At 32.9% G+C, this 24,323-nt stretch overlaps 2 protein-coding genes and 1 non-coding gene across 3 annotated transcripts; 1 reads left to right on the top strand and 2 right to left on the bottom strand.

Annotated features, from left to right (window-relative positions):
• Positions 1–8,812: 8,812 nt before the first annotated feature.
• LOC139885940 (uncharacterized) lies at positions 8,813–12,351 on the bottom strand. The gene is made up of 12 exons (XM_071869688.1): positions 12,269–12,351; positions 12,074–12,165; positions 11,788–11,981; positions 10,996–11,177; positions 10,580–10,906; positions 10,432–10,496; positions 10,289–10,337; positions 9,868–10,021; positions 9,708–9,792; positions 9,552–9,621; positions 9,308–9,448; positions 8,813–9,068 (listed from the first exon to the last, which is right to left on the bottom strand). The coding sequence occupies exons 1-12, from the start codon at positions 12,326–12,328 to the stop codon at positions 8,880–8,882; spliced, it is 1,608 nt and encodes a 535-aa protein (XP_071725789.1). The 5' UTR covers positions 12,329–12,351; the 3' UTR covers positions 8,813–8,879.
• Positions 12,352–17,976: 5,625 nt separating this feature from the next.
• On the bottom strand, positions 17,977–19,654 carry LOC139851344 (GDSL esterase/lipase At5g55050-like). The gene is made up of 5 exons (XM_071840366.1): positions 19,381–19,654; positions 19,079–19,206; positions 18,656–18,892; positions 18,314–18,563; positions 17,977–18,197 (listed from the first exon to the last, which is right to left on the bottom strand). Exons 1-5 carry the CDS (start codon positions 19,652–19,654, stop codon positions 17,977–17,979), a joined length of 1,110 nt encoding a protein of 369 aa, XP_071696467.1.
• TRNAF-GAA (transfer RNA phenylalanine (anticodon GAA)) lies at positions 18,946–19,018 on the top strand. Its single transcript has one exon. It is a non-coding gene; the product is annotated as a tRNA-Phe (tRNA).
• Positions 19,655–24,323: the final 4,669 nt, after the last annotated feature.

Raw genomic sequence — 24,323 nt, forward strand, 5'->3', positions numbered from 1 at the left:
TCGGTTCTGGGACGGTACTTCTCGTTCATCAAGTGCTTGAATGCTGACCACGGTAGTGCGTACGCATCGTCTTGTCCCACTTGCTCTAGATAGGTATTCCACCATGTTAACGCAGAACCTGTGAAGGTATGCGTAGCGTACTTTACTTTGTCCTCTTCAGTACACTTACTTATGGCAAACACCGATTCGACCTTCTCGGTCCACCGTTTCAATCCGATCGGTCCTTCGGTTCCATCAAATTCCAAAGGTTTGCAGGCAGTGAATTCTTTGTAGGTGCATCCTACACGATTTCCTGTACTGCTAGATCCAAGGTTATTGTTGGTATGTAGCGCAGCCTGTACTGCAGCTATGTTTGAAGCTAGAAAAGTACGGAATTCCTCTTCATTCATATTCACGGTGTGTCGAGTAGTCGGTGCCATTTCCTTCAAAATAGTTAAATGGAACAAGTTAATCATACAGAATATTAAGAGTAGTTAATAGTATTTCGTAGCATAATATGAACTCATTTATAAAAGCTTTTTCTTCATATTAGCGTTTTATAAGTTTAAATTCGGGTAGTACCTACCCGTTAAGTTCATACTTAGTAGCTAATATACAATTCAACTACTACAATTCTTTATGAAAAACTGATTATAATAATATTTCGCGTTCAAACTTTTATACAATATTTTACAAACTTACAATACCGCTTATTTTACATAAAGCATGAAATATAGCACACAATAACTTTGATACAAGATAGTTGTGAAGATAATTCTAGCTAGTACACAAGTCGTTCAGCAAAGGCAATAAAGACACGTAATTCATACGTCCAGAAACAAGTCATGCATTCTGGTTTTACTAGGACTACTTCCCATCCTTGGTCTTGTGCAACATAACCGTTATGGCCGTTGATAAGACAGCGTGTTGTAACGTCGTTAAAGGGACGAGGGTTACGTAATGTCCAACAGTCCCGTAATAATCTAAAAACCTCATTTCTTACCCCAATTACCGACTCCGTCACTTGTGGAAACGTTTTGTTTAATAGTTGTAGCCCGATGTTCTTGTTCTCACTTTGGTGAGAAGCGAACATTACTAATCCGTAAGCATAACATGCTTCTTTATGTTGCATGTTAGCCGCTTTTTCTAAATCACGAAGTCCAATATTCGGATATATTGAGTCAAAATAATTTCTTAACCCGTTGCGTAAAATAGCATTTGGGTTCCCCGCAATATATGCGTCAAAGTAAACACATCGTAACTTATGGGTTTCCCAATGTGATATCCCCCATCTTTCAAACGAAAGTCTCTTATAAACCAAGACATTCTTGGAACGTTCTTCGAATGTCTTACAAACTGATCTCGCCTTAAATAGTTGTGCCGAGGAATTCTGGCCGACTCTAGACAAGATTTCATCAATCATGTCTCCGGGTAGGTCTCTTAAAATATTAGGTTGTCTATCCATTTTGTGTTTTTAAACTGTAAAATAGACAAGAGTTAGATTCATAAAAAAATACTTATTAATACAAGCAATTTTTACATATATCATAAAGCATAAGAACACTATATTACATATATTACACCACACGAATACAACTATCTTATTCCGACTCGCTCGTTTCTTCTTCTTCAGTTTTGGTTCGTTTTGCCAAGTTTCTAGGGATATATGATGTTCCCCTAATACGAGCCGTCGTTGTCCACATTGGTTTAGAAAAACCTGGTGGTTTAGAGGTTCCCGGGTCATTGTTACAACTTAAGGACTTCGGGCGTTGACGATACATATAAAGTTCATCGGGGTTGGAATTAGATTTCTCTATTTTTATGCCCTTTCCCTTATTATTTTCTTTTGCCTTTTTAAATTCAGTTGGGGTAATTTCTATAACATCATCGGAATTCTCGTCGGAATCCGATTCATCGGAGAATTGGTAATCCTCCCAATATTTTGCTTCCTTGGCGGAAACACCATTGACCATAATTAACCTTGGTCGGTTGGTTGAGGATTTTCTTTTACTTAACCGTTTTATTATTTCCCCCACCGGTTCTATTTCTTCATCCGGTTCCGATTCTTCTTCCGGTTCCGATTCTTCTTCCGGTTCCGACTCTTCTTCCGGTTCCTCTTCGGGAACTTGTGAATCAGTCCACGAATCATTCCAATTTACATTTGACTCTTCATTATTATTAGGTGAGTCAATGGGACTTGTTCTAGAGGTAGACATCTATCACATAATATCAAACGCGTTAAGAGATTAATATATCACATAATATTCACATGTTAAAAATATATAGTTTCCAACAAAATTTGTTAAGCAATCATTTTTCAAGTAAACACGGTCGAAGTCCAGACTCACTAATGCATCCTAACAAACTCGATAAGACACACTAATGCAAAATTCTGGTTCTCTAAGACCAACGCTCTGATACCAACTGAAATGTCCCGTTCTTATTGATTAAAAACGTTCCATATTAATTGATTTCGTTGCGAGGTTTTGACCTCTATATGAGACGTTTTTCAAAGACTGCATTCATTTTTAAAACAAACCATAACCTTTATTTCATAAATAAAGGTTTAAAAAGCTTTACGTAGATTATCAAATAATGATAATCTAAAATATCCTGTTTACACACGACCATTACATAATGGTTTACAATACAAATATGTTACATCGAAATCAGTTTCTTGAATGCAGTTTTTACACAATATCATACAAACATGGACTCCAAATCTTGTCCTTATTTTAGTATGCAACAGCGGAAGCTCTTAATATTCACCTGAGAATAAACATGCTTTAAACGTCAACAAAAATGTTGGTGAGTTATAGGTTTAACCTATATATATCAAATCGTAACAATAGACCACAAGATTTCATATTTCAATACACATCCCATACATAGAGATAAAAATCATTCATATGGTGAACACCTGGTAACCGACATTAACAAGATGCATATATAAGAATATCCCCATCATTCCGGGACACCCTTCGGATGTGATATAAATTTCGAAGTACTAAAGCATCCGGTACTTTGGATGGGGTTTGTTAAGCCCAATAGATCTATCTTTAGGATTCGCGTCAATTAGGGTGTCTGTTCCCTAATTCTTAGATTACCAGACTTAATAAAAAGGGGCATATTCGATTTCGATAATTCAACCATAGAATGTAGTTTCACGTACTTGTGTCTATTTTGTAAATCATTTATAAAACCTGCATGTATTCTCATCCCAAAAATATTAGATTTTAAAAGTGGGACTATAACTCACTTTCACAGATTTTTACTTCGTCGGGAAGTAAGACTTGGCCACTGGTTGATTCACGAACCTATAACAATATATACATATATATCAAAGTATGTTCAAAATATATTTACAACACTTTTAATATATTTTGATGTTTTAAGTTTATTAAGTCAGCTGTCCTCGTTAGTAACCTACAACTAGTTATCCACAGTTAGATGTACAGAAATAAATCGATAAATATTATCTTGAATCAATCCACGACCCAGTGTATACGTATCTCAGTATTGATCACAACTCAAACTATGTATATTTTGGAATCAACCTCAACCCTGTATAGCTAACTCCAACATTCACATATAGAGTGTCTATGGTTGTTCCGAAATATATATAGATGTGTCGACATGATAGGTCGAAACATTGTATACGTGTCTATGGTATCTCAAGATTACATAATATACAATACAAGTTGATTAAGTTATGGTTGGAATAGATTTGTTACCAATTTTCACGTAGCTAAAATGAGAAAAATTATCCAATCTTGTTTTACCCATAACTTCTTCATTTTAAATCCGTTTTGAGTGAATCAAATTGCTATGGTTTCATATTGAACCCTATTTTATGAATCTAAACAGAAAAAGTATAGGTTTATAGTCGGAAAAATAAGTTACAAGTCGTTTTTGTAAAGGTAGTCATTTCAGTCGAAAGAACGACGTCTAGATGACCATTTTAGAAAACATACTTCCACTTTGAGTTTAACCATAATTTTTGGATATAGTTTCATGTTCATAATAAAAATCATTTTCTCAGAATAACAACTTTTAAATCAAAGTTTATCATAGTTTTTAATTAACTAACCCAAAACAGCCCGCGGTGTTACTACGACGGCGTAAATCCGGTTTTACGGTGTTTTTCGTGTTTCCAGGTTTTAAATCATTAAGTTAGCATATCATATAGATATAGAACATGTGTTTAGTTTATTTTAAAAGTCAAGTTAGAAGGATTAACTTTTGTTTGCGAACAAGTTTAGAATTAACTAAACTATGTTCTAGTGATTACAAGTTTAAACCTTCGAATAAGATAGCTTTATATGTATGAATCGAATGATGTTATGAACATCATTACTACCTTAAGTTCCTTGGATAAACCTACTGGAAAAGAGAAAAATGGATCTAGCTTCAATGGATCCTTGGATGGCTCGAAGTTCTTGAAGCAGAATCATGACACGAAAACAAGTTCAAGTAAGATCATCACTTGAAATAAGATTGTTATAGTTATAGAAATTGAACCAAAGTTTGAATATGATTATTACCTTGTATTAGAATGATAACCTACTGTAAGAAACAAAGATTTCTCGAGGTTGGATGATCACCTTACAAGATTGGAAGTGAGCTAGCAAACTTGAAAGTATTCTTGATTTTATGAAACTAGAACTTTTGGAATTTATGAAGAACACTTAGAACTTGAAGATAGAACTTGAGAGAGATCAATTAGATGAAGAAAATTGAAGAATGAAAGTGTTTGTAGGTGTTTTTGGTCGTTGGTGTATGGATTAGATATAAAGGATATGTTATTTTGTTTTCATGTAAATAAGTCATGAATGATTACTCATATTTTTGTAATTTTATGAGATATTTCATGCTAGTTGCCAAATGATGGTTCCCACATGTGTTAGGTGACTCACATGGGCTACTAAGAGCTGATCATTGGAGTGTATATACCAATAGTACATACATCTAAAAGCTGTGTATTGTACGAGTACGAATACGGGTGCATACGAGTAGAATTATTGATGAAACTGAACGAGGATGTAATTGTAAGCATTTTTGTTAAGTAGAAGTATTTTGATAAGTGTCTTGAAGTCTTTCAAAAGTGTATGAATACATATTAAAACATTACATGTATATACATTTTAACTGAGTCGTTAAGTCATCGTTAGTCGTTACATGTAAATGTTGTTTTGAAACCTTTAGGTTAACGATCTTGTTAAATGTTGTTAACCCAATGTTTATAATATCAAAAGAGATTTTAAATTATTATATTATCATGATATTATGATGTACGAATATCTCTTAATATGATATATATACATTAAATGTCGTTACAACGATAATCGTTACATATATGTCTCGTTTCAAAATCATTAAGTTAGTAGTCTTGTTTTTACATATGTAGTTCATTGTTAATATAATTAATGATATGTTTACTTATCATAATATCATGTTAACTATATATATAACCATATATATGTCATCATATAGTTTTTACAAGTTTTAACGTTCGTGAATCACCGGTCAACTTGAGTGGTCAATTGTCTATATGAAACCTATTTCAATTAATCAAGTCTTAACAAGTTTGATTGCTTAACATGTTGGAAACATTTAATCATGTAAATATCAATCTCAATTAATATATATAAACATGGAAAAGTTCGGGTCACTACATCGGAAACCCGAACCAAACCATGTATCAACAACATATTAATCCTCCGTCAGAAGGTTCACAGCCCGAAGTTGATGCGGTTGAAGAAACCCAATTTGAAACCGAATAAGTTGAAGAAACACAAACACCCGAGTCGCGTGGAAAAGGAAAACGGGAAAAGGTTATGTGGTCCGATGAAGAAAGTCGAATTTTAGCCTAGTTTTGGGCCGAGCTTCTCAAAACCAACATTATCGGGAACTCGCAAACTACTGGGGCATTTGGTCCACCGTCCGAGAGAACTACAATAGTTTGGTTACTGAGCCTCGCCGACAAGATCAATTAACGGGAAAGTGGAGTAAGATGTGTAAAGACATCAAGATCTTCATTGGAATTTATGAAAAGCTAAAACAACATCGAAAAAGTCGAGAGAATGACGCGGATCTTATGAAACACGCGAAAAAAGGTTTCAAACTTCAAACAAATAGGACATTCAGAAGCTTGGAGTAGTATAAAAGAATGTCCTAAATTTTTAACTTACGAAGGCTTCAACAACAAACGCGCCCAACCCGACTCAATTAATCTTGAAGATTCCGACCCAACACCGACACCGACCACGAATGTACCAAACTTGGAGCCTTTCTTCCGAGGAGATCCTATCCGTCGTCCTCGACGTCATGATAGTTCAAAAAATGCTAAGAGTTCCGGTTCTTCGGATGCGACTTCTAGGCTTTCTTCGGACGAGGCTCAAGCTCGCGTTATTGATTCGTCCATAGCTACAAGGCAAACTATGGAGGAGTTGCGAAAAGAAGCACAAACGCGTACGAAGTTTGATGGTTTAAGGCTTTTGTCTCAAGAAGTTTTTCCCTACATTCATGCGGACCAATATGAGTTGGTCATGAAATATCGGAGCCAACTCACCAAAAAGTACTTACGGAGTACAATTCCGACGATGAAGAATAAATTATGCATTGTTTTTTAATTACGTCTTTTTAATATTTAGCTTTTAATTATGTATTGTTTTTTATTTTTAATTGTACATTTTTAATGTAATGTGTGTTTTTTATTTAATGAAAATTTCTATTTTATTAAATTTGCTAAAAAAAAAGTTTAAAAATAATAATAGTAATAATAGTAATAATAATAATAATAGTAATAATTATAATAAATAAGAATAATAAAATAATTAATATTGGGAGTGGGGTCAATGTGATGAGTGTGATGGATGTTAGTGAATGTGGTTGAAAGAAGATGCTGAGGTGGCGCTGATGTAGCAGCAGTGTGAAGAGTGATCTTATTTGTTCATTACATATATAAACTTATAAACACGTGTTTTCTGTTTTCCCCTTTTTTAATTTCACCAACAATTTTTAAATGTATACCAATTCAATTCAATTGTTAAATCTATATTTAAGACTACATATTTAGATCTATATATATTCACTATTTTCCTTATCTATTTTTTTTGAACGGCAATTTTGGCATCGAATCTTCTCATTTGTTATCCACGCACCCGTTAGAAAGAAATCCTCGCATCCATCACGCAAAACATACTCGGAATGCTTTAGGTTAACTGCTTGGTCCGCACAGAATGAAGGATACCAGAGGCACAACCTTTGAAAAAACTCCCCCCATAGGATTTGAACGTGCACATATTTTATCAAGGATACGGGCCCACAACCAACTGAGGTTTTTTACCACTCAACCAATAGTTCAGTGGTACTATTTTCCTTATCTATTGATGTATTTATTTATGTGTTGCTATGTATAAGTTATTCAAACGCACAGCTAATGGACCGTGTCTAGATTCATGGGCTTAGCTGAGCATAGCCCAATACTTAATGAGGGATTAGTCTCTCACAATCTACCAAATTAATCATAATTTTTTTAAGAAAATTAATCTATTTACCTTTTTGTGATATAATGAGTATAAGGTTTTGCCCTCTAAAAAAAACTTGTGAAAAAATGTACACAATACGCACACTTTTGCGTATGATTTAGAAATGCAAGTCACGACCCATGATTTCTCAGTCATGATCAGGTACTATAAGCCGCGACTAACTATTTCGAGATCATAACCGTGGAGCACAACACGCAAGCCCGACCGTTGCGTATTGCGTGTTGCGGTCTTCGGTCGTGACCTGGTCCGGGAAATGCAAAATGCGACCAACTTTTTTTCATAATCTGGTCACGATCGAAAAATGTAAGTCGCGATCAACAATTTTTCATGATCCGGTCACTATTGAAAAATGCAAGCTGCAACTAATGATTTCAAAGTGACCTAGTAATCATTGGATAGCTTCCTTACTGCTCTCAAATTAACCAATGTATAGCAACATAAACGTAGGCCGTTAATGAATCGAGCTGAGCTGGATCTTTTTGAGTTCGATTCGTTTGTTTATTACTCTTTTCAAAGGAATAATAATTTTTTCAATGTTCAAACGCGATCTTCATTCAAAGTTCTTACCAACCATAATCCAAATACTTAGGGTATGTTTTAATCAAGCTCGAATTCAAAATCGAGTAAGCCAGTTTAAGATTAAAATGATCCTTTAATAGCCAAAATGAAGTTATAATTATATAAAAAATAACTAAAACTCTAAAGTTAATTAGTGTCCTGAATATTGAAGGAAAAATGGTGATTTTGTATGCATGTTAATTGATGTGCAGGCATGGTCTGCTTTTAATATTTGGCTTGCAAAATAGCATGATTTTTTTTTTATTATTTTTTAACTGTTACTTTCAGTTAAAACTCCTTTTTTTCGAAAACGAAATCTCTTTAACAATTCTTTATCGCGGATAGAGAAAAAGAAAAACAAGATACAAAAAGAAACACGGACGAGGCTGAAAAGTAAACTAACCCCAACAACGAATTCCGACCTAAAGCTAATTAAACCCGAACCTCGCCATCACCTAACGAACAACATGACCTACAAACACAAGAAATGACGATACACACGGATAACCAACCAACTTACTAACGTCAACGACCTCTGCCAACTAACAAAATCAAACCCCACTAACCGACAACGTCATCCTCACCTCTATTTTTGGGACACGATAAAAGGACCTCATCGCCGAGTTAAAGAACAAAATTAATGAGATAGATACTAATCAGAAGAAATTGACAATGAAATCAGAAGAAGTGAGTAACAATTTTATACTTGAATGATGCATGTGGCGAAATTTACAACTTGATTACAACTTTTTTAATTCTTGGTTTTATACTAAAAAAAATCGCCTCGATTAGTTACATAATCTGAAGTGGTACAACCTCAAACGCAGTCAGAGGAGATGTAGGTTTCGGAGGCTTTTTTGTAAACATGATGGATGACTCTGCATTTCTTGTGCTGCCTTCTTGGTTCTGATCATGCTGCGGCTTTGTGAGCTTTATAACCTTATCTGGGTTCAAAGCCATCACCGTTACCGACTCATACACCTAATGGGTCAAAGTTGTAAAGTTAGAACTTTTTCACAAGGGAAACGGGTCGAAAGAAACCTAAAGTGTTTTTGATATCTCATAAATTAGTTTTAGAGAAAATAGACTATGATAAGCCATATATGCATTTTCTATGGCCCAACCCAACCGACCCGTTTAGACCAAATGCACCCACCTTGCTCATAATGCCACTTCTAGATTTAATGTTTTTACCCCGTATGAGATGTATACTCATATACCTGGCATATGTCGTCAGATTTTTCGAACCAACTTTTACTTTGGCAAGTAAGGATAAAATAGTCTTTGCATTCCTTGAACAGACTGTACACATATTCGTTACTTGATATTCTGGCCTCCGCAATCGCACATCCAGAACTTAGCTGAAATGATTCATATCAGCAACTTTATATATAAACGGATAACTCGAAATTTGGCATCAAATCACTTCATTTATTCATGTCAACAGATAATAGATATGCTTACAAGAGAAATAAAGAGCTGCTCAAAGAAACCAGAAGGTGAGATATTTTCGAAACCTTGCAAAATCCCCTCCCTATAAACAAATCGTACCTGTTTTTCATTTTAAATCTGTGTAATATAAAATAAAAAACTGAGAATATAATGAAGAGTCACGCGTACACAGATAAATCCTCATAGTATAACGGGGACTGTCTAACAGCAGGTATTGGTTTTGCAGTTTCCCATAGCTCTCGCCACAAATTACCTAATTTCCAAAAGATTACAAATAAGAAAAAGCATAATTTGCGTCGAACATAAATTCAGTGAGTTAAGGGTGAACCTTCTTTCTGCATACGGATACTTAGATGTCCTTTAGAAGGGGAGATATCGCCACGACCTGATTCTTTATTCTCATCGTCTGTTAATGTTTCCGTCCAATCAGGTGGTGAGTGCCATCTTATAAAATCTTCTAATATGCACCCCGGATTTGCAGCCTAAATACATAAGAAAAGACACCACGGAAGGTTAGCTAGCTGGTTCTATAACCTAAATGGAGGGGGTTTTCCTGTTCAAGTTAATTACCCACGGTGGCCCGTGGGCGAGTATTACTCAGATGTACGCGGCCTAACCAGGTTATCCTGTGACCGTTTTCGAACTTTTACTTGGTCACCCAAAGACGTGTTTCTGGCGAGGTTTGAACATGAAACCTCTTACGAAAATATTGGACGCCAACCACTAGGCCATTTTTCTTAAGTACTAACCTTGAAAGCCTGCATATCCGAAAGAAGCTGAGAGCAACCCGCACCAACGCTGACCATATAAAACAAGTCGATTTTATTTGGTCAGAAAATCATCTTTAATTCTCATTAAAATAATCATAAAATCTGATTATTCGAACACTGACCTTCCAGTACGTAACACAAATTCTTCTGTTTCCTTGATGATGTCTTCTGTCAGCAAAGGTCCTTCCTTTAAACAAATAAATGGAAAAAAAGGTGATATTTTGACAAAAAGAAAAATAAAAAAATCGCATGGTACAAGTATGATCAAACCTGCATAATTGGGGTGTATACAGGTTCACCTGTTTCCAGAAGTGTTGTGTTTTCAAGTCGTTTATCAACGCCTAACCGAAGGACAAGTTCCCCTGAGCTAACTTTAGCATACATCGGAGAGGCGGAACGACTACGTTCATCAGCATTGGAATTAGCTTGTTTCAAAACAGATTCTAAAGATTCGGTGGCAATAGCTCGACGTCGTTTCCTAGAAATACAACAATTGATAACCTGCAACTGCTGATGCAACAAACATGAATTTAAATTTGGAATTTCATCTTTAGGTACGCCAGGAATGTGTTGTCCTTCACACCATAGCCTTCTTAACTGCACATCAAAAGTACTATTAATTAACTTCAAAATGATAGTATTAGTATATTATATATTAGGTGAGAAAAAGGATATAAAAAACATACTTCTATAACAACTCTGGACCAAAACAACGCCATTTTCTTGAGCGTTTTTAAGCTTCCAATGGCTTCAGCAAGCTCTGGAACAAAGCTCTCAGGAGGAGCACCATGAAGTTCTTTGGAAAAATTAGTGATGCTTTTAGTTGTCTCTAATCGGGACCCGCTCTTCCTTATTGAAACTTGACCTTCTGCGAAAATCTTGCAAGGATTACAATGGAAGTCAAATATTTTCAAGGGGTACTACCACAAAAACCAAGTCAAATACTTCTTTTCAAGAATAATTAAGACATAAAAGTCAACACCTTTCTTCCATCTTTTGTATCATTTTCATATCCAAATTCCAATATAGCTGATTGAAAAGCCTCAAACTTTTAAAAAATCCATTTAAGGTGATCCATATTCCATAAAAGTTTCAAGGTCTAACTGATGACATGGCACTTGATGGGGTACTACCACAAAATCAAGCCAAATACTTCTTCTTTTCAAGAATGATTATGTCATAAAAGTTAACACCTTTTTCCATCTTTTGTAGCATTTCATATCAAAATTCCAATATAGTTGATAGAAAAGCCTCAAACTTCTAAAAAAATCCATTCAAGATGATCCATATTTTATAAAAGTTACAAAGTCTTAATGATGACATGACACTTAATGGGGTAACTTTGACCAAGTCGACATCTTTTAACATGGTAAATTTGGTCAGGTGAAATGAATCAATAAATCTTGAAGTAAAGTTGGGTAATTTTTATGCAATTAAGATCAAAATTGAGCATTAACTTAAAAAGAAACAGAATTTACCTGCATCCTGAAGTGAACGAATAAAAAACATAACTTTTTCATCACGACCGAATTCAGAAGCAAACTTATCTTCTTTCTCCCCAACTACAAATGACTTGACAGCAGATAAGCTCAAACCCGATCTCTCCTTCACCGGTGAAGAATCTCTTGATGATATCATAAGATCCTTCATCGACTTTATTACTTTTGTAGTCCTGCAGTTGATGATAACAAAACAGAACTAAAGTATTGCTTAATAATTCAAATTTTAGCAAAGGATAGATGAAATCTAACGAAAATAACTTACTCAACACCTATGGCCAACTGTTTTAGCACTGATGCTGAGGGTATGATATCGTTATTTATATCATTAGACGTAGGTGAATCCACGTCCTTTTCCTGTAATATATGAAAATTGTCATAAAATAATGAAAACATTTTAAGATCATACATGGTATAAAGATCATAAAAACAATAACAATGATAACTTTGTGAACGTTACCTTAAAAATAGGAGTCCTGTTTGATAGGTATATGTTTCCATCGAATATAGTAAACGACATTTTTGTATTTTCGTTTTTATTATCTCCCTGGACTCCCTTTATTCTTAAATCTTACGTTTTTCGAACCTTTCCTGCTAAAAGTTACTGTAATTCTTAGAATCATAGAAAGAACATCAAACTCAACTTCATTTCATTCATCCTGAAAATCATGAAATCAAGATACATGTGGATAACTGATAATTACCTTTGTTACGACCACATCCGAAGGAGAAATAGTTTTTCCGGATATGGACGATTTTGTATGGGAATCAGATTCGGTTCAAGGTATTAATGAAGATATAGAATTGAGATTTACATTACATATATATATGAAATCAAATCAAATTTAGTAAGAGAAGATTGTAAACTTCTAAATATAGATTGATTTTATGAAAATAAGTGGAAACCAAAAGAGAGAAACCTAGATCCATGGAGTGATTTTTTAACATCCCTGATTTTATGGTTGGTGATCAAAATATCAGGTATTTATTTTGAAAAAAAAAAAAAATGAAAGATTCTTTTGGAGGGAAAGATAAAAAAATTTTGCACAAAAATTAATTAGTTACTTAATATATATCAATAAGTAAATATATGCAAATTGTTGATTCAAAACTTCATAAACTTAATATCAGTAATTGCTTTAAATTACTGGGAAAGATCATAGCCGTCCTGTCAATTTTGTGGGCATGTTCGAAAAATTAAATTGGCCCCTTTTATATACATGTAAGTGTGATTTTTAAATTATTACCCATGAGTTGATGAAATTGATGTCGGAGTGTTGGAGCCGAGCATTGTGTGACGATCGCTCCAAATTCATATGGACGAACACGTCATTCATCGATTTCATTGCGAGGTATTTGACCTCTATATGATACGTTTTGTAATCATTGCATTCTTTTGAAAAGGCACACCATAAATGAATATTTAAATCAAAAGTTTTCGACATCTGATGATTTCTACATATAGACAATCACCATAAATAATAGTTTACAACAGTACTTCCGTTGACAATGCAGTCAAAATAAGATACATGGTGATGATTTGGTGAATGCAACGTTTCCTTGAAAAATATGTCATGTAAGACTCCATGCACATAGCTTGTCTAACATCTAAGCAAACAGCGGAAGACTTCTAGGAAACCTGAGAATAAACATGCTAACAAGTGTCAACACAAAGGTTGGTGAGTTCATAGTTTTAATGTTTCGTATAATCTGTATATAAAGGTGGATCACAAGATTTCAGTTGTTTCATCCAGAAACGTTTATCAAAATATTCTACAAAATTGAGCACCCTGGTAACTAAACTTAACGTATATATAATTTGTACCCTTTGTATAATCATCTTAATAATACACGCAAACCAACGTGTACGCTTCTCAAATAGCATACGTCCGTTAAAAGGCTAGTGCTCTAGCTCGGACGGGGATATCAAGCCCTATGGATCCATATACTACTACTCGCGCCCACCAGTTCTTATAACTGGCAGTTACTAGTTACCAAAGCTAAGGGATTTTCGGTTCAAACTCAGTGTAGAATTTAGTATGTACTTGTATCCATTGAGTTTAAAATAAAGTGCATGTATTCTCAGCCCAAAAATATAGATTGCAAAAGCAATTAAAAAGGGAGCAAATGAAACTCACGCATATAAATATTGTAAAACGGTTAATAAAGCATTTGCATGTATTCTCAGCCCAAAAATGTAATAAGTAAAAAGGGAGCAAATGAACTCACGCATATAAATATTGTAAAACAGTTAATAAAGCATTTGCATGTATTCTCAGCCCAAAAATGTAATGAGTAAAAAGGGAGCAAATGAAACTCACCTTAGTAGCATATAAAGTCGTTCACCAAAATGTAACTGAAACACGGATTACCAAATAACCGTAGATCTTAACCTAGAGAACATATGTTGGTCAATAAATGTCTATCAAGTTAGGTCAGGTCATAGTGTATCACAATCCTAATGCTCGAGATCGACATACAAAAGTTATCCAAAGTTGTTTCAAAAAGTCAATTTTGACAATAGTTCAACAAAACGAGACGTATCTTATATAAGGATTCATTTACTCGGTTGGTAATACTCAAAAATTCAATTTATCAATCTTACAACCAAGTTGTTTAAATATTAATTGCAGATTCAAAAGCAATTCCAATTAACGTCAATTATAATTCAGTTGATCATATCTTTTAATCCGTTCATCGAAACTATTCGATATCTAAATGAAAAGTTATTGATTTTTCACCAGCTTTCCAAAAACATGTATATCATATACCTTTTACCAGTAATATATGTATTTAATTCGTGATCTATTATAAACTGTTTAACGACGAAATTTAGCATACACGTATGTATAAATATATATACTCGAGCACTAGACATGGATACACAATTAATATATAAAAGATAAAATATGAGTGCTTACGTATCAATATTGAGATTCAATATTGTAGGATAGTACGTAGAAGTAACGGAGATGATAAACACTGGGTTTGATTCACAAATATACCCCCGAACATTACCCATAACCTCCTTGGCAATAACCCATAATTTCCTTAGCTCTATCCCGCTTGAAAATCATTTTGAAAGTGACACGCTCAAGACCTCGTCGTAGTATTTTATGTATAATATTACTAATAACACTAATATTACTAATAATATTAGGAATAATAATAATAATAATAATAATAATAATAATAATAATAATAATAATAATAATAATAATAATAATAATAATAATAATATTAATAATATTAATAATAAGATTAATAATAATAATAATAATAATAATAATAATAATAATAATAATAATAATAATAATAATAAAAAAAAATACTTACAGAGTAATTTAAATGAATTCAGAACCAGAAATGATCGGCTTTTATAGATGTGGTCTGTCCAGGGTTGCCATGCGATCGCATGGCTGGACAGTGTAATTCCCATGCGATCGCATGGGAAGCTTTTCCAGCTCACATATGATTTTGTCATGACTCTTGTCGACATATTTATTTATATTATATTTATAATATATAATTTATATAATTAATTATATATTATATTAAATTCACGTGCATAGTTGACTTGTAATTTTTATTCCGATAAGTCATACGTCATCACTTGACTTATGTCCCGGTTCCGGTTTTTCGAACGTCCTATCGTATACTGAGAAAACTTGTACTTTACGTTTCGTGAATCGTACCTTTGTCAAAATATAGTCTTAAATCATCCATAAACTATACCACTCGAGGTATAACTTATACATTTGAGTGTTTTGGTCATTTATTTCTATAAATCATCGTCTCGCTATTTGTTAACATATAATACATACATTTTCATTTTGAAATAGTATTTCACTGTAGCAAAGACATTTTTTACTGTAGCAAAGTCAATTTCACTGTAGCAAATAGTGATTTTCGAAAACACTATAGCATTTTGGGTACTGTAGCAATTTGAAAATACTGTAGCAAATTAGTGTTTTACTGGTTCATCTTAAACGCTTTAGTTAACTTATCTAAATATCAATCGAATCAATAAACGAATGTTACTATCGTTTACTAAATAACTTGAAATTATATATATGTATATATCTTTTTAATATACATAAATCAGTTTTTAAATACACATTGCAAGTTATTTATGAATAATTAATATTCCAATATATATATATATATATATATATATATATATATATATATATATATATATATATATATATATATATATATATATATATATATATCTATTTTCAAATAGATGTTCATGAATCGTTGGTCAATAGTCAAAGGTTAACTGAATATATAACATTAGTTCAAAAATTTTGAGAATCAATATTACAGACTTTGCTTATCGTATCGGAAATGTTAATCATACAAAGATTAAGTTTAAATTTGATCAGAAATTTCCGGGTCATCACACATTGGATTACGGAGTATTCGACATTGTTTATTTATTTTCTTTCTTAATTTTTTAATTAACAAATAGACCTATGTATATAAAATGGACTTTATATATGTAATATTAAGATATATTTTTTGGTCACTTATATATATTGGGGCACTGTTCCGCTACACGCCTTACACGCCACAATATCCGGCCCTGGAAATATATACTGTTGTGTTACATTGAAAATGATATATGTAAAGATGATTACAACTGCTTTATGTAGGATTAAAAAGAACCCAAAAAACATGGTTTGTACTTGCTATAAGGCAGAATGTTTGCCATACCAAAACACCAAGGTAACAAAACTACATGAACTCTGAGAGTTTTCGAGGAGTAATAAAATTAAAAATTATTATTTCTATTTTGTTTACGGAAGCACAATATATTTACTTTTAGTTTTTGTAAACACTCTTCAACTGATTACCATACCCCCAAAAACAATTTACTTTCACGGTGGAGTCTTAAATTCAGCCTATCCGAGAAAGCGGAAAGGGGAGTAATATTACTTCACGCGGCTTATTCGGGTTATTTATTCGGGTTAATTTCAACCGTTTCTGACCCATATCATGCCCACCAAAAATAGTAACAAGCCAAAGTTTAAACATGAGAGCTCAAGTGACCATATCGATGACAGTTACGCTATCTTGGATGGGATGGTTATGGTCTAAAAGTGTCACTTTTATGACTTTTAGGGTCAGTTAGACTAAATAACTTTTTTTTTTTCCTTTCTAAAAAGGGTTTTTTTTTTTACATAAAAAGTTAAATAAATTTAATTTGTAAATGGATGCTAATATAAATCGGCCTTGAGGAACAGGACCAACAGGTTGACCATGGCACCATTAAAATAAATTGTAAGCATAACTGCAGCCAAATAATTTTTAACTCTAATTCTTGTTTGTAGCATATTCTTCAAACTCATCATAATTAATACATACCTGTTAGCCCAACAATATGTTTGTGCATTACATTCACCCCTTTTATTTGTCTTTCGTTGCATCTCCGGTCGGTACAATGTCTACTTTTTTTCCACGAAAAATAAGTCAACGAGTTGGATTAATTTAAGTTTTTTGTAAAATTATGGTACCTTTAGTAACCCTTTTGCGATGATTATACTGTTGCGGTTTGTAAGTTTAAGCTTATGATATTGATCGTGAGTTGTGCATTTGTGTATATCGATCTTGATAGGTGAATTTGTGCACCCGGAAAATTAGGGCATACCAAACCGGTTCAGCACTTCAGTCGGATAATAATTTCAATCAACCACAAGCCCAACTGTAGGCTAGGCCCAACTGTAGATTAGGCCCAAATTGTGGTTAGGAAATGATGATTAGGCCCAGATGACTTGATGATTGAAATTTACTAGTGGGTATTCCATTTTATAGTCACTCTAATTTCCTTATTTCCCACTTTAAGAAGTAATCAATGAGTCTTCACAAGCTTCTTTACTTTTAAAGTTCATATATGCTATTATTTTGAGTTTAATGTTGTTATAAAATGTATATCAACACTTTTAATTATATTTATATATTATAATTTTTTTCTAAAGACATGGAGTCACTTTAATCATATTACTTGTAATACAGATGCAATTTGGCATTCGTATGATCTACGTACAACAATTACGACTACTAATAAGCTTATAGTAATAAATGTATTTATTAATATCATCCCGGTAGGGTCCACTGTAGGTCTGGTTACAAGCATATATCAATAAGCTTATAGCAATTTGCTTAGATATCAATAAGCTGTTTCAAATTGATGGGAACCATATACTCCTGTGTTCCATTATATATAAAATCCGAAAATATGCTTGCAGCTGATTCTGTAGGATGAAAAAGATCCCAAAAAACATGATCTCTTCTGTTTGGGCAATATCTTGATGTAGGAATACAGGGTGCATCTGCGTTTAAGTTACCAAGTCCACAACACGCTTCTTTTATATTCGTAAACCCTACAATAAAATGTGAATCATGAGTTCATATAGTTTCATATATAACATTGTTACATATTTTTATATCTGTAACATAGAAAGGTAAAATTAGTTTGTTGATAATTGCTAATATATACCATAATTCTGGGCTTTACGGAATAGGTCAATCATGGCACCATATAAATCAAAGTAAGCAAAATTCAAGCCAACTGATTCTGACTTCAGTTCTTGTAGCATAATCTTCAAACCATCATTATACTTGTTAGACCAATAATTTGTTTCGACATTGCATTCGCCTGTCCTGCTTGTCTTTCGTTGCACTGGGCAACAACCTATCGCTGCAGCACCAGTCACCACTACTTTTCGCGCGCCCAATCCATACAATGTCTACATTCACAAAAATTAAATCAAAAGAGTTAAATAATCATTATTATCAACTTATTCGTAATTTGTTACTCAATTAAGACCTAAAGGAGCACCTTAAGTAATCCTTTGTAACTAGACAGCATGCGTTCGATATATTGTTGTGGTGTTGAAATGTTGATGATCGAGGAACCGGGAGAGAAATAGACGAGCAGATCGTTGCTTCCGATAACTATTGTGAATATTGATTTGGATAGGTGCATTTTGGCAGTTGATGGTCCCAATTGTTGGACTAGTTTGTCATGAACCATAGATAAGTAGTCCACCTGATGTGCTAGTGATATATATTCTACCTGTAGTTTCACATTGATAGTATTTAAATATATTATTATGTGTAAAACAAAATGCGGGGATAGCTCAGTTGGGAGAGCGTCAGACTGAAGATCTGAAGGTCACGTGTTCGATCCACTTTCACCGCAATCTACATTTATATTATTTTTACAATTATTTTGAGCTTTTATAGTTTCAATTACTCTTACATAATTTTGACCGGTTTCATTTAGTATGCCTGAGCCTCCAGATGCAAAGCTGACTCCAGTGATTGGTGGTGTGGCTCCGTTGACCAAAGATAGATATGGTGGTGAAGTTTGTAACCCCATTTTTTTTGCTGCAAAAAAAACCCAATATAATAATATAACTTATAACTTATAATAACCCTTTCCCCCAAAAAAAAAAAAAAAAATATATAACTTATAACTAAAAATAATAAATGCGTATGTAATAAGTTTGTTGTTGTGATATATGAATGTTTATAATTTGAAATAAACATGACGTATAATACCAATAAAGTCAGCAGCGTTTTCGCCATTGCTGAATCTTCCGGTAAATTTCGCATCACGATAATCGACGCCATTGTGAGGAAAATTTGCTTTGGCAATTGAAAGCGGCAAATAATTATTATTTCCGACGTCAACTAACGAGTCCCCTAGCATATAAAGTGCAGGTACAACTGATTGAGCGTTACATAGACCAACTGGTAATTTAGTAATTAACATCAAAATACACACAAACAATGTAATATTAGGACCACCATTTATGAAAGTATTAATGGCCATGATCAATCTGTGTGTGTTTGTTTAAATTGTTTGATGGATTTGGAAGGTGGGGAAATGATGGATTTATAAAGGGAGTGAAAAAGGTGTTTGAGTCAACGTTCAGATCAAGTGGTTCCGTTATTACGTGATACCGAGTATGTTTAAGTGTACGTACAGGCTCTCCGTTGCGGATAATATTGTTATGAAACGCAAGTTAGGGTATGTATATTATACTAGCCCGTGTGTTGCCCGTGCTTTACTGATAACATTTGTATCGAAAACATTATTATTGAATACTAACGCATTGATTATTAACTCTTTCCGTTGAAATCGTTTTAACTTCAACTGATAAATAATCGATAAAACACCGAACACGACACCCCTAAAAAGTAGTTTTAAAACGGATCGTTAAAAATAATATTTTATGTACATCTCTATGTTTTTAGTACAAAATAATTTAATGTATCAAAATCTCAAACGGAGCAGGGTAGACATATTTAAATATCTATAACGATTATCAAACAACCATTTTTACTTCAAATGACAAACATGAGCTCGTGCGTTTATATAATATTCCAAAAAATTATATTAACGTAATTTTTTTAATTTATACACAAACTGTAAATTAATTAATTTTATATTATAAAATATCATTCAACAATAATATTAATAAAGAAATATCTATTTTATAATTTTTATTACAAAAAAAACATTGTAAATGATTTTCAATATATGACATTTATATATAAATATCATCAATACTTATACTAAATCATTAATGTATCGTTTAAAACAGTATTATTTATACCATTTGAAACAATTTTATAATATATATATATATATATATATATATATATATATATATATATATATATATATATATATATATATATATATATATATATATATATATATATATATATATAGTATTCCATTTTGGGCTGTCCCATTCTGATAGTCCACTTCCATAAATAGAAAGAAAAGAAGATAGTTCATTGGTGGATCTGGAGAGAGAATATATTTCATTGGTGGAGAAATGAAGTTAGTGGGATTTTCTAAAACTGCGTGTTTTTTGTCTGTAGACTATTGGAATGAGACGGAGGGAGTATATATATATATATATATATATATATATATATATATATATATATATGATTATAACATATATCCTTATTAATATTAATATACTATAATATGATATCTTAGGTAATGAAATTCGTATATTAAATTAAATTAGAAAATCTAATAATTTAGTTAATATATAAAAATAATTGCTGATTAAATTAGAAAATCTGACACGTGGCATGATTAAAAGTGGATTTGACACGTTGCAGGAATTAATGAGTAAGTGACACGTATGATTATTGTCACGCGCTTTATATAATGTATAAATTATATTATAAAATATAATGTAGAGTAATACTGTACTCGATAAACAAAAAGATATATGGAGTATTATATTATATTATTTATTATTATATTTATATTATATACTGTACTACATTATACATTAGGTCAAATTGCCGAAAAAAGTAACATAAAAGTCACAATTTCTCAATAAAGGGTATATCGTTTTTTTTCTTTTTCGAAAGGGTGTTTGATTTGAATTTAACGCGTAAAAAAGATTCTGATTTGAAAAAAATACCAATAAAGGTAATATCCGTCTACATGTGCTTCCACATAGACGCCACATCATCGAATCTGATGAGGTGGTGCCACGTCATCGGACTTTCCGGTGCCACGTCATCGAATTTTTCGGCCAAAAAATTTTCCGACGACTTTTTCAGACAAAAAAATTCTGATTTTCCGGCGACCACCTCATAGGAGAAGATGATGACGTGGCGCCACTTCATCATATTCGATGAGGTGGCGTATATGTGCAAGCACATGTGGACGAATATTACCTTTATTGGTATTTTTTCCAAATCAAAATTCTTTTTACACATTAAATTCAAATCAGACTCCCTTTTTAGCAAAGAAAGAAAAAAAAAATGATATACTGCGTAGCATTTATTGAAAAATATTGACTTTTATGTTACTTTTTTGGGCAATTTGTCGTATAAATTATTATATTATATACAGTATTGTATTCTATTGAAATATTAAATTTAATTTATTAACTTGCAGTCCATAAATTTTATTTTGTTTTAAGTGATTTATATCTACGGAGTATTATATTATACTTTGAGTAACTGAATCCATAAAAAAGTGAAATGTAAAATGTAAATAGAGTGATGATATCCATGTAGTAATTTTCATGAGAACTCCAATTTCTCATGAAAGATCACTTGATCGTTATATTTAGTAATTTACCTTATGATATGATATCACGATAAAATGATGGGCTACTTCATCACTTGATTAGTACAGTTATTGACAGAACAAGTAAATTGCAGTACAAACTATGTATAAAGAATGTATAATTCTAGATACAACAAAACCATATAAGCTTTTAAAATCATACACATCGAGTGTTGATTACCCATATGTAATCTTAGATAGGTACGTAGTATATATTACGGAGTAGTAAATACAGGAAAGACCTATACTTGATGAAAGTCGGAAAAGCACATTCAATAGATACAATAAGTCTAATCTTTACCAGTTTTCCAATAATTGTTAGATTTGTGATTTTAGTGTGATCCAATGAATCATTTTTGTGTATTGGATTTGCTAGGTTAAAAGTAGAAGCAAACTCTAATACTTTATAACGGATTTAGAGAGTGTGGAGTACACGTTCGTCAAAGAGTTAAATAGATGACTTGAGTTGGGGTTTAGTTTTGTGATGAAACAAATTAAAGTGGTTGTCCAGGCTTATGGTGCGCCGCATCGTATAATGTGAAGGGACCATTTCATTCACTTAAAGTTTGGATGAATTTTAGGTGCGTCACGCCACTACTTGATGCGCCTTACCATAAAGCGGGAAATGGAAGTGGTGCGCAACACCTCCTATGTGGTGCGTCACATCACGATGCAAGTTATGTAGAAATGGTGTAACTCTTGTCAAACGTTTTGCAACGTTTCATAAATGGTTGCATTGTATACCTGGACGTTTTGGGATAAGTTTAAGTGGTTTGTTAGTGTAAAAATGCACCTTTTTAAACATGTCTATTGTCAAGGAATGTGACTTTTGATCATAACAAATTTTGAAAATTCACATTTTGACCCATTATAAATATAATACTTCATTCATTGATGAAGGGTTCCAGAATTTACACATTCTAATCTCACTTTCAACACTTTAGCATTTAGATTATACTCTCTACAATTGTTTAGAATAATTATCTTCAGCCAAGACGATTGTTTATTTCTAGTCTTATCCCAATCTTTTTGATTTCATGTATCCATGGCTAAGTGGATCGAAATACTTGATTAGGAAAGTGACTACATGATTCTAGAATCAGTCCGGTTATTGAATTCTCAACCCATAACACGTTTATATAACATCGTTAGGTGGCAAAATGGTTCATGAGTGGGTCGTTCGTGCTGGGTAACATGAAGATACATCATACATGTTAGTAGTGTTAAAACAGCTAATTTGTGATTTTTAATTAAGTACATAAATGATAATTAAGTACATAAATGATTATGATTACAAATGGTTAATGGTCAACACTCAACATAAACATATCCATTCAGATGATCCCCTGATATCCCAACAAATGGTTCATTCAAGTGATGCTGCTTTAACACTGCTTCGAAGTTAAGACTTTCAGCAATGACAACTAATTTCAATAGAGATAAAGTGGTTTTCTCGTAATTTGTAACAGCATATCTATCAAGGTTCCAGCAGCAACTTCCTGATAGTTTCCAGCCATAATCCAGCTTCACCTTCTAGATGCCGTAATCAAGATTTGTTTCTAGATATTCAAAGAAGGCAACCTTGACAACTCATACGGAAGTAGCAAACGTGAACACGATGACGGCCGCCAACTTCCGCCAACCTTCCTCGTTCACACCATTCACCGCCATAGAATTTTAGTTATAAATAGAGGTGCAAACCTCAGTTGTAAATAATCCCAAAATCACTCTGAGAAGTGTAATCACAACCTAGAGAGTGTGTGTGAGTTTGAGAGTTTTTTTTGTAAGAGTTTTGTAATACTCTGTAAATCTATTCTTGTAAGTAATAGAGTTATTTTCTCTCAAATTTGTATATCCCAACGTATAGGCGATCCTCTCTTCCTAACACTTCCAAAATCACAATCTTTTTCAATTCATCGGAAAATAGATATCATAATCTTGAACTTAAAGTTTCGTAGAAACATGACACAAAAGACAGTGCTGCTGTATAAATAAACTAAATACAACAATGCTTATACTGTTACAGTTTGCAAACAAAGATAGATAATGGCCAAACACGTACAATTGCTAGCAATAGAGTAAGTTTTTTGTAAGTATACAGATTTAGGAAACCGCTGGAGTTGGATGTTGTTGTTTGTGTCGTTTGGGATGATGGTTTAAAACGCAGATATCTCCTTTGCAGGTGAATTTGGAGGTTGAAGAAGGTGTGGAAGTGTGTGAAAAGCAGCTGAAGAAACCAAGGATGTCATATTTGTGTTTGTGGTTCTCAAGATGAATAATAATAATAAAAATATATATATATATCGATAAACAAACACGTAGATTACTCAGACAACTCACAACTCCGTGTTGTGTTGTGTTGTGTTGTCCAGGTATTTATATAAATTAA

This window comes from Rutidosis leptorrhynchoides, chromosome 1 (assembly GCF_046630445.1).
Source record: "Rutidosis leptorrhynchoides isolate AG116_Rl617_1_P2 chromosome 1, CSIRO_AGI_Rlap_v1, whole genome shotgun sequence".
Lineage (NCBI taxonomy): Eukaryota > Viridiplantae > Streptophyta > Magnoliopsida > Asterales > Asteraceae > Rutidosis > Rutidosis leptorrhynchoides.